Raw genomic sequence first — 11,767 nt, 5'->3', positions numbered from 1 at the left:
AACACTTTTCATTTGTCACTCTTTATAGTTGCACATGATATGCTTTCGTGTGAACTTTATCTATGAATTCTCAACTTTGATTTCCATAAAATGTCAATTTTTTTTGTTGGGGTCGTGAGAATCTGTGCATATTTGCACCATATATGTAACTAATTCAAACATCAATATGATTTATATGAGAGAGAAAAAGATGTGAACAATTATGTCAAGAGCTTCTTAATAGGACTGAAGAATAGTTTGAAGGAAGATAGATCGCATCAGTGATGAGGAAGACACACCACCAGATGAGAGCAATGTAAAAATTAAGTTAATCTTGAAGTGAATAGAGAGAGAGGAATGCGATGCAAGATGGAAAGATGATTTAGATGTGATTTAACAGTATTAATTAACTTAATGCTGAGTTGAATTTTTTTACAAGTGTCCTAAATCCTAATATAGTTCCATACCAATATCATCTGTACATAAAAGTTGAAGTTTTTTATAAGTGTGGTTGGGTACCAATACAATTAGTACCAAAATTTAATCATTTCTTTAATTCGCAATCTAAAAGACTCCATCTCACAATCAAATTAGGTAAAGATATCAATCTTCAATCAAAATATTTAAAAAAACAATTATAAATATCAAATATAAATTAGTAACTGGAAATAATAAATATTTTATCAAACAAGTAAATATTAAGAAAAGTATATTATAAACAATAAAAAATAATATAAAAAAGTAACACATTATAAAAAGTATAACAATCCGGGACACAAATCAAAAACTAGTTAAATATAACTTACATTCCCTTAAGGGAAAAAATGAAGCCATTTAGGAAATAAATTTATATAAAATTATAAGCATGAATGCTTTTATTAACATCATTTGCACGTGTTCTAAGTAAATGTTGAAAGTCATTCTTTTTTCAATTTCAGAACTCCAATATTTCAAAATTACTTTTTAAAGATTTTTTATCTTGAATGATTTTTTTATAAATATAAAGCGTTAAAACAAATTTTACCAAAAGCATAAAGTATCTTTCTTGTACCATAAAGATGTTGTTGTAAACTTGTAATAATATTAAAACAAAGAAATGCAAAAGCACCAAAACTTTCACTTTTGAAAAATAATTTTCTTAACCTCATTTTGAGCTGGAGTTGAAAAATTAAAATAAAACATTAAAATTATATTTACTAAGTAATAAATTAAATTTAAATTTTATCTAGTAAATAATAAATATATATTTATATTTTATTTAGTACGTAATACATTTAAATTTCTTTTCATTTAAGGAATATGAAAACCGATTAAAATTTTTAAGAGGAATGTGGAGAGACGAGGATGCTGATGATAGAAGAACGCGGTGCGTTTTGAGACCGTTAAAGAAATGTATCATATGTGTTATGACGTGGCCTCATCGCAGCCGTCGAATTCATCAAAAATAAAAAATTCACACTTGTTATGTTTGAATCTTCTTTATCAACTTTTTCTTCTCTTTCTCATCTGCATCTCGCAACAAAGCCATCGTCGTTTTCTTCTCCCTATCGCAGGTACGCATGTCGTTTTGGATTATCATTGTAAATCACTACGTTCTCTCATTCACTATTTCGGATCCAATTTCCCCGTTCTTAAGCTGATTGGTTTTGAATTTGATTAAAATCGATTATACTATTTTGAATCCGTGTTATTATTATGATGCAGAATTTAGGTGCATAAGGCATATTCATTGGTGTGGTTTGAGTAGAGTGAATTCGCATATGCATGCATGAGTTTTGTTGAAGGCTTCGTTGCTGACGTGATTGTGAAATTGAGATTGATATCATGATGGATTCTGCTGATGTTCTGAATTTTGTGAACACCACATTGGATTGGGTGAAATTCGCTTTAGATGCTCCTTCTGCACGAGCTGTAGTTTTTGGATTTCATATCGGTGGTAATTACATTAATCTTTCACATATTTTCCTTTTTGACGGTTATGAATGTGATTAATTAATGAGTAAAGTATTTTTTCGGTTTATTGAAATTATAATTACCCATCATAGGAAATTATTGTTTTGGTCTAGATATGGAAATGGTGCGGGTAGTGCTTCCCCTGCCTTACCTACACCTGTTTGTGGATTAGGATAGCGACTATCCATGGGTACACGGTGCTTAATACATTTCAACTTTAATTATATATTTTGTAGTAATTGATAAAAATAGTTACTATATGAATAATATATATATGATAAATTTGTCATTATAGTTCAATCAATATAATTTATTTTAAATAATAGTAAAATAGATTCTGTATAATCTTAATAAGAAAAAAGTTATGATATTTATTAAAATAAATAAATTTATGAATATGCAAGTACCCCAGGGTGGGTATCACATATCGGTGTCATGATATTCGTCCTCACTCATAAGCTATTTTTGTGGGTACCCATGGGTACAAGTGTTTGTCATCAATATTTTGGTCTATGAAATTGTAAGGAGAAATCATGTTAGTCATCAATATTAAGTTCTTGATTTTAGGACAGTATTATTTTGAGTAAAACATCAACTTGGTCTTCAGAAGATACAAGTTACACCAACTTGATCGTGAAAAGGAAAAATGCCATCAAATAAGTAATCTCAAAGTTTAAAAATGTGGCACCATATTGGTCATTCCAAGGATTTATTTGGTGGCATTTTAAATCTTCCTGTATTTAATGTTGCACTATGTGGTGGCCTTTTAAACTTCAGACTTATTTGTTGACACATTTCTTTGGAGAACCCAATTGATGACACTTGAATCCATAGACGATCAATTTGACGTTTTACTGTATTATTTTAGTCCACGAAACTGTAAGCACAAGTTATATTAGTTTCTAATATATATATATATATATAATTGACTAATGAAATACTATTTTAGAGACGAATATGGTTAGACTCTATAGTTGCAGGGACTAGAATGATTTTTTTAAATGAAGGATTAATATGATAGGTGCTTATAATTTCAGATATGGAATGTCATTTACTCTTAATTTATTAATTCTCTCTATTGTTAACTTGTGTTTGAAGGACATTTATTTGTGGAAGTTCTTCTCTTGGTGGTCATCCTTTTCTTGCTTTCCCAGAAAAGTTACAAGCCTCCTAAACGGCCCTTAACAAACAAGGTAGGTTGAACAGTGCTATGTGTGTGAACTTGTTACTGTTTCCTTGCCTTGTCGAAAGTAATTATCAAGGGTATTATTGTTAGGTCCAATGCGCTGATATTTGGCTTGTATACTTTAATGTGATAAATTGATAATAAAGTTGACAATTTGTTGATTATCAATGTGATTTCCAGATGATATGACTTCTATTTGTCTATTTCAACAAATGCAATCAGTTTGCCTCTAATTTGTGTTTGAATTTGGTATTAGTATTTCACAGTTGAGATCTAGTTTTCAGTAATGTTTAGATCTTAGAATTTCTCGGATCACTTAGGTGGTGGTTGGTTTTTGTCTTCATTTTTAGGTAGTATGTTTCCATTCATAATTACAAAAACTTTACTTTATTTTTATTAGGTTTCATGTTTTCAAAGTTCTGTGAAAAACCATATTTTCTTGTTTTCACATTTCCTTCCTAAAGTTTGTAAAGAACCACAACCTATATTACGTGGCATGTTTTTAACATTGATAACATAATGTCAACTGAAAATGAAATCAAAAAACAAACCAAACACCCCTTAAATGTAAATAGAGTACTTGAGATTCAGTTATTGTGGTTTTTAGTACCTAACAAGGGGTTTCTTCTTTGTGAGGTTTGAGAGATTTGGAGGCTTATTAGTTTAGGTTTCCTGTAGGTGGAAAATATGCTCTATATTTGTGGACTTTAACTATGTTTTTTTGCTGATCAGACGCTTTTCCTTCTGCTTATTTGGGACCACCCTGAAATTAATGTTCCTTTTTAATTTGCCTTCAAGTAGCGTTGAGAAAGGCATATTTCAGTTTGTGAAGTTTTGAATTAATCAAAATCACTTGCCCTCCATGGTTGTGTAGTGGCAGGCTGGCGGCTCTCATTATCATGCATTTGGACATACTTTTTCCAGTTTTTCGATGGTTGTTTGTGCACTTGTAATTGCCGACCACACCTAGTGGGACTAATGCTTGGTATTTGTTGTTGCTTGTGCACTTGTAATTTTTACAAACATTTCCCGAATGGGATTCAGGGAATAAAATTGTGGCATGGTCCAGTGGTCTACCAGTCTCTTCTGTAATTCTTTCATAGGATGTCTTGGACTTGGTATAAGTTTGGTAGCTTTGCAAGCCATATTGGGTTGTTCTATGTATTTATGGAATGTAGGTGATAGTTTCTGAAGACCTTTAACACTCAATATGGGAATGGTAGGGCCATAGGTGTTTGTTTGTTTCAAAACTTTTTTGTTCCTATTCATGATTTCTTTTCTTTGACCAAGTCCCTTTTATTTATTCATTTTAAGAATAATTGACTTGTGTGCCCAACTTGTGCTCATCCTTTTTCTTTCTTTTGCGTCTTCTAAATGATGTCCATTATGATATGAGTACTGCCCATATGGATATATGTTATGCACCGCTTGGTGGTTCAGAATATGTTACTTACCATGAACTGCCTTAAGAGAAGATGTTGCAATGTTTAGGTATACATGGGGGAATTGTGATATTATTGTTATTTGGCTACTGGCTAGTAATTTCTAGTTCCTCAAATTCTGTCTGAATGTCGACAGCCACTGCTTAAAATCTTGAGTTCTGTTAAGATGTTTCAAATTTATCAGTCTCTTTCTGTATTTATTTTTTTGTTGGCAGAAATGTCCATTCTAGATTTTTTGGGGTGTTACTGTGTGGAACCTCTGAAGTCACTATAATTAATGCTACTGTTATTTTATAAAGGATATACTTACCTTATCTTGAGTGAATGTTTCTGCCTTGAATCCCTAACCATATTGCAGCATGTCAGTTCTTGTAAGCCTGTTTTTTAACATTTTTTAAATTTGTGCTTAATGTGTACAGGAAATAGACGAGCTATGTGATGAATGGGTTCCAGAACCCCTTATTCCTTCTCTTAATGAAGAGATGCAGTATGAACCACCAGTGCTGGAGAGGTGATTATGATTTCTGTAATGGTAGCACTCTCATTTGTTTTTCTTGCTTTTAATGTTTTGAACCTGTTCTTTTGTAAATATAAAAAAAATGTTTTAGCATGCTATAATTTATGTTACTTGTTGGCTTTGTTGATGGAGTGCCTTCTCTGAAGTTACCCTATGCTGTGTTGCGTACTTGTCAACTTCATGGTTATGGTTACATTTCAATGATTTAGATTGATAAAAAAGTTTATAGTGAGCCTTGGCACATTGGTAAAGTTTGTCACCTTGTGCTCAATGCTCGTGGGTTATAGCCAAAGAAACATTGTCTCCACTCAGAGGGGTAAGGCAACATCAGCCCTTACCCAGACCCCACAATAATGTGAGCATCATATACAGGACTACCTTTAGATTCACAAAATTCTCACATTTAAGAGTGTAAATTAATAAGTTCACCCATTTGATTTAATGATATTTCAGGCACTGCCCTTCTTGTTTTTGAAGTCTGGCACAATATATCTTCCTAGTTGTTAAATTTTAGCCTAGCATATTGGAGAGGTGTATAGGTTCATGTAACTTGATGGGCAATAACAGGTTCATCTCATTTTACATTTTGAAAATCAAGGGAGGTTTGTGTAAGGGAACTTTATGATCCAGGCATGGGTTTTGTTGAATTGGAGGGTTTTAGGTGAGAAGAGAGAAAAAAAGGAAGAATAGAGACTCAAAATAATACGAGATTTATATTAATCGAATGTTATATGATGTTATACAAAAGACAAACTCAACTGTCCTATTTATACTAATAATAGATTCTAGTCACACTCCAATAATGAACATATCAGGAAAAAAGAAATAGGAAAGATATAATAAAGATATTATGAAATATTTTTCAGATTCTAACAGGCTCAATTTGTCATGTTAGTTAGATAATAAGGTTATTTACAGTATGGACTCTGCACAGATAAATTACATGATGAACTCTTTCTATCTAAACAATTGGTTATGCTCGTTATGGAAAATGGGTCAAGTATCTTTTGTAATTTTTTAGTATCTTCTTGATAATGGGGTATTCCATGTAGTGCTGCTGGGCCACATACCATAATTGATGGTAAAGAAGTTGTCAACTTTGCTTCAGCAAACTATCTTGGGTTGATAGGTCATCAGAAGTTGCTTGTAAGGAAATGATCCCCATATCAATAGTAAATTCCTCTTTGGTTGATGCAGTGAACTAATGTAAACCTTTACTTGTAGGACTCATGTTCTTCTGCTTTAGAGAAATATGGTGTTGGTTCTTGTGGACCCCGTGGGTTTTATGGAACAATTGGTAAGACTCAATATTAAAGTTTATTTTCAAGAAAGTGCTTGTTCTCTTATGGTACTTCTCTTTGCAGATGTCCATCTTGACTGCGAAGCAAGAATTGCAAATTTTTTGGGAACCCCTGATTCAATTCTCTACTCTTATGGACTTTCCACCATGTTCAGTGCGATTCCTGCATTCTCTAAAAAAGGAGATATAATTGTAGCGTAAGTATGCGTATTCTTGTTTTAACTTTCAATTATGTGTTCTTGTTCAGTTTTTCCTCTTTTTGGGTCTTTGACATTTATAATGGCCATTGATAACCATACACGGGGGCGGATGGAGGGAGGGGCAACTGTGGAGCTGTGGGCCCTGGCCTTTCCCTACACATTTTGTTCTACTGTGTTGTGCAACCTACTCTGGCTCATGCTTGGAATAGTTGAACACCATGGTCATTTACTTGGCCCCTCCTTGATGTTTTATGTATTTGTCCCTTATCATACATCACTTATACTACTATTTGGGTGGTTCTATCTCATTGCGTTTTTCTTCTTACCTTCTTTATTAGAATGGTATAAAGTAGGAACAGAGTTGCTTCTTCTCTGGTCACATGATATTTTGTAATTCATACCCATGGTGGGTGCATTTGTGTAAACTCTTCAAGTTTCGTATGCAAGTTGTTGTCTCTTTCAGGGATGAGGGAGTCCACTGGGGAATACAGAATGGCCTTTATCTCTCAAGAAGCACTGTGGTGTATTTTAAGCATAATGATATGGACTCTTTAAGAAATACTTTAGAGAATATTAGTTCCAAAAATAAGCGGATCAAGAAATTAAGGCGTTATATTGTTGTTGAAGCTGTCTACCAGGTAGATCTTGTCTATAATGCGTATTATGTATTCTATCTACTTCATCTATAACCATTAACTTTAAAAGTAAGAGGCTGCTTCTATTGCTTACTGCTTCTTGCATTGTTAGTAAATTGTGCTATATGAAATACCAGTGCTACTGAGATAGGTGAAGTGCATGCATTAAAGAATAGTTTCTGCTTAAAGAATGTTGTTGCTTACCCTGGTTTTCTTATCTATGATGTAGTTGGCATACTAAAATTTATCTATGCTTGTATCCTAAGTGGAAATTAAAATAACTTGAAAAAAATACATGTTAACATGATAAATCTCTTTCCATGTGAAATTTTCAGAATTCTGGTCAAATAGCACCTTTAGATGAGATCATTAAGTTGAAGGAAAAATATCGTTTTCGTGTTTTGCTGGACGAGAGCAACTCATTTGGTGTGCTTGGAATTTCTGGAAGAGGTCTCACTGAACACTACGGAGTTCCAGTATGTACCAAAATTTTCTGTATGTTTGTGTGTGTGCACATGCTCACATTATATCATACTTCACATATACTTGGAGTTGTATCAGCATTTGTGATTCATGGTTATATGCTGCAGGCTGAGAAGTTAGATATTATAACTGCTGCTATGGGACATGCATTGGCCTCAGAAGGAGGATTCTGCACTGGAAGTGCTAGAGTGATAGATCACCAAGTATGGAACTGTCATGTGATTATAAGCATTAATAAATGTAAAATTTAAAAATTTAGTTAGTTTCAAGGATTTTTTCCATTATTTCTCCAGTTTCCTTTTGTGATTTGATTTTCATCCTTTCTTAGTAAAATCCAATATAAAGTCTGAACTGTAGAAGTTGGATGATGGAGAGATGTGCGCCACTATTTTACTATTTGATGACTGCAATTATTTCCCATCCCTTTTCCAAGCACTGACTATGCTTTCATCTTTGGCAGCGGTTGAGTAGTTCTGGGTATGTCTTTTCTGCTTCTCTGCCTCCATATCTTGCCAGTGCCGCAATCACAGCTATTGACATCCTGGAGGAAAATCCTTATCTGATAACAAAGCTGAAGAACAACATTGCAGCATTATGGAGAGGTAGGCTTTGATCTAACTTGTAGTTTCTTAAGGGTCTGTTTGGAAGTTGGTTATTATAAGGGAAGGGACGGAAAGAGAGGGCTTGAGAGCCATCTCGCAAGTGTATTCCATGACTCTGAAGTTTTCCTCTTCATTCCATTGCCATTCAATAAACGACTAGGCAAACAGACCCGAAATGGAATTGTATTATAGTGGCCGACAGAATGAATTGCAGTTTATTTTGTTTTTTAAGTACACTGATTCAAGATACATTGGCTACTACAGGATTGTCAAACATAACAGGTTTCACAATTGCAAGTAATCCAGAGTCACCAATTGTTTATTTGCGATTAGAGAAGTCAAAAGGTTCCACAAAAGATGACTTACATCTGCTTGAAAAAATTGCTCACCTTGTAAGACTGTGATTTGACAATGTTTATTTTTTCATTTCAATTTTGCTTGTACTTAAATTTTGCATATTCTCAGGTTTTGAAAGAAGATTCTGTGTTTGTGGTGCCTTCTAAAAGATCAACGCAGGACAATTGCCGTTTACCTTTAGGAATTAGATTGTTTGTTTCTGCAGGGCATTCAGAGTCTGATCTTCACAAGGCATCTGAATCATTGAAAAGGGTTGCAGTATTAGTCCTTGGTGGTCACAATTGAACACTTTACACCTCTCTTCCCTTCCATGTTTAGGTAAGCAATTTTGAAAACCAAGCCAGACAAAGAAACCATAGTTGATAATTTATGCACTATTTTCTGTTCTAATTTAAGGTACACACTATTACCGTGTGTGTTTCTCATTGATTTATATACGTACATGTTAAGTGGTAGAATAAATGTGTATTGTTTCTTATCCTGGGTTGGGGAAATGCCTCTGAATTACATTTCTATCTTTATTTATATTTTTTCCGTAGACTGCTTGCATGTTCGAAGGACTATGGGGAGGGCTTAAATTTTTTGGGGTATGAAAGTTCTTTTTTTTTTAATGAATAATAAGTGAGTTTAAATATTGAAGTTCCCCCAAAAATACTAATTTGACAAATTTCTTGGAGAAAAAAAATATTTACTTGATTAACAATAGCATAAATAAAGTTTGAGAAACATCAATTTCTGATCCATGGATCCGTATATGCGGAAACTTAAAAAGGTGGGTGGACGTTAAGCTAGAAGTTTTTTTTTGTAAGTTAAAAGTTATTAATAACATACTGATTATTAATAACATACTAATTGTATATCGATAAAATTAAGCATATATTAATGTTGAATAACTGTAATAAATATTTTTATTTAAGTCATTTGTTAAAACAAAAAGTGTACTTGGTTGAATATCATGTTTTAGAATTATAAATAAAGGTTATGTTTGTGTGTTTGATTCTTCACAATAAAATTTTAATATAAACTAAGTTATTTTCATACAAATTTTATAATTTTAAATAAAAATTGACTAATATGACCTGTGGAACTTAAATGAAAATTGGATATTAAAATTAGTTTTGATTGTTATGATTGCATGTTTGATATAATTATTTTACCCTATTAATATAGGGACTAGTCCACCAATTTTCTAATTGAATCGAATGATTTTTTATAATTATGGTTAGAAGTGAAAAATTAGGAGTAGTAAGTGTAATTATTCTATTTCTTATATTATTGGATCCTTTCCCCTTTCAATAAACAACCAATCAAAACATTTTCATTTTTATATATTTTATTCATAAAAAATGTATCATTACACATGGATAAGAGAGAAGTTTGGAGTGATGAAGGTGAGAGAAAAATAATGGATTAAAGAAAAGCTTTCTCATTTACAAATAGAGACGGAAAAAGGGCTTCTCGCCTTAAGTAGTGATAACCGTTCATTGTGATAGCTCACAATTTCTTTCATTATAGACATAACTTGAAAGACATAATAACAAATATTAAATGAGAAAAAGATCTATATACTGATAGTATATGAGAGTTTTATACACTGATAGTGTATGAGTTTTATATACTGATATTATATCATCTAACATTTATATTGTATAATTATTGACTTTTTAGAAAAAGTAATATAAATGAATGACGAATAATGTATATATAAATTTGCAAACTCAGTGTATTCATGCTAAAATTTGAGAAATGGTGTCCCTACACAGGTACAATATTTTATCTTTCCATAATTTCGTCTTCCCTAATAGGTCATAGACTAATCTAAGGGTATTAGTTAATCACCTATGCAAAGTCTCGTCATACTAATATTTTTTCACACACATGCATGGTTCTAAAAAGGAAATCCGGAACCTCATACTTAAGAGACTGTGTCTTCCACTTGGACGAACACACAATAATAGTATAAATTAATTTTTACTTACATTTTTTGCCCAACCCTTAATCAATTGGTAAATGTTGTTGTTAATCCAAAATCAATGAGAAGAGACCAGTTGGTGAAATAGAATAAGGCTTGATTACGATGACATGAGTCAGTGAAGTAAGAACAATCATCCGAGGGGATGAAAATAGAAAGTATTCATCAGTGGTAGTGAAGCTATCAAGAAGAATGAAAAGTGTGATGAGAGTTGAAATTTACATGATTGGAAAGTGGAAAATGAAGACCCAAGTGATATTTTCACAAGTTGGTAGTTTGTGTTTTGGGTCTGGGTTTGTTCAAACAAAAGTCAAATATAGAAACTAAACCAACCGGATGGAATTAAAATGGTATCATCCATTAAATCCTCTTAGGTATATCTTTTCTCCTAAAATTTGTATCGCTCTATCTATCATTTGTTTATCTTTAGTCAATAATAATTAAATATAAATGAAATTTATATTTTCTATCCAATGCAAATGATCTTGAGAAAGAAGATGTGTTCCCTAAATCCTCTTAGTCATAAGAAAATAATATATATAACAAAGTCATACTTTGATTATTAGTTATTGGTAGGATGGAAAGATTTGTAGGAAAATTTAATAGAATCAAATATCATGACTCTAATAAATATAGAAAAAAATTATTCAAGTGTATGAATTTTATACACGATCATTATATTATTCATCAATTATATTTAATTATTATTGACTGTTAAAAAAATAATATAGATGGATGATGAATAATATATTGAGCATACATAAATCTTTATGCTAATATATACATATTACACACATAAAAATAATCTAAAATAACCTAATTAATGAAACAAAACCATGAGTCTTATAGTTGAGTTAGTTTAGGTTAACAACATCGAGGAGACGTGACACATGCACGTAAACCTTCATGATTTATTGACTATTTTCCCCAAGTTTAACTTAGGGCATTTGAACTTGGGAAAAATAATCAATTATAACTCTCCACGGGTTTGTGCAAACAGCACAAAGAGGTGAACATAAAAGGAGCGTAAGAAGAAAGGAAAAGATGACAAGCTAATAAAGCCAAAGAGAGAAAAGTTTTTACAGTGAAGAATGATTCAATGCCGTCAATTCAATTAAATGTCTTTGCACTGTCATCCATT

At 32.1% G+C, this 11,767-nt stretch overlaps 1 protein-coding gene across 1 annotated transcript; it reads left to right on the top strand.

The window, feature by feature from the left end:
• Positions 1–1,402: 1,402 nt before the first annotated feature.
• LOC109337329 (long chain base biosynthesis protein 1-like) lies at positions 1,403–9,188 on the top strand. Its single transcript, XM_019574285.1, has 13 exons — positions 1,403–1,532; positions 1,684–1,915; positions 3,031–3,125; positions 4,980–5,071; positions 6,130–6,223; positions 6,302–6,374; positions 6,442–6,574; positions 7,041–7,215; positions 7,548–7,688; positions 7,803–7,898; positions 8,156–8,297; positions 8,562–8,689; positions 8,763–9,188. The coding sequence occupies exons 2-13, from the start codon at positions 1,804–1,806 to the stop codon at positions 8,937–8,939; spliced, it is 1,458 nt and encodes a 485-aa protein (XP_019429830.1). The 5' UTR covers positions 1,403–1,532; positions 1,684–1,803; the 3' UTR covers positions 8,940–9,188.
• Positions 9,189–11,767: the final 2,579 nt, after the last annotated feature.

The sequence above is a fragment of the Lupinus angustifolius genome, unplaced genomic scaffold (assembly GCF_001865875.1).
Source record: "Lupinus angustifolius cultivar Tanjil unplaced genomic scaffold, LupAngTanjil_v1.0 Scaffold_5_116, whole genome shotgun sequence".
NCBI lineage: Eukaryota > Viridiplantae > Streptophyta > Magnoliopsida > Fabales > Fabaceae > Lupinus > Lupinus angustifolius.
This window is presented reverse-complemented; position numbering and strand designations above follow the sequence as displayed.

What these genes read in the sequence shown, in the direction of transcription:
- LOC109337329 (XM_019574285.1), top strand. Translation starts at nt 1,804, where the DNA reads ATGATGGATTCTGCTGATGTTCTGAATTTTGTGAACACCACATTGGAT. An exon ending in CTGAACACTACGGAGTTCCA is followed by an intron (nt 7,689 to 7,802) that starts GTATGTACCAAA and finishes TATATGCTGCAG; the next exon opens with GCTGAGAAGTTAGATATTAT. An exon ending in TTGAAAAAATTGCTCACCTT is followed by an intron (nt 8,690 to 8,762) that starts GTAAGACTGTGA and finishes GCATATTCTCAG; the next exon opens with GTTTTGAAAGAAGATTCTGT.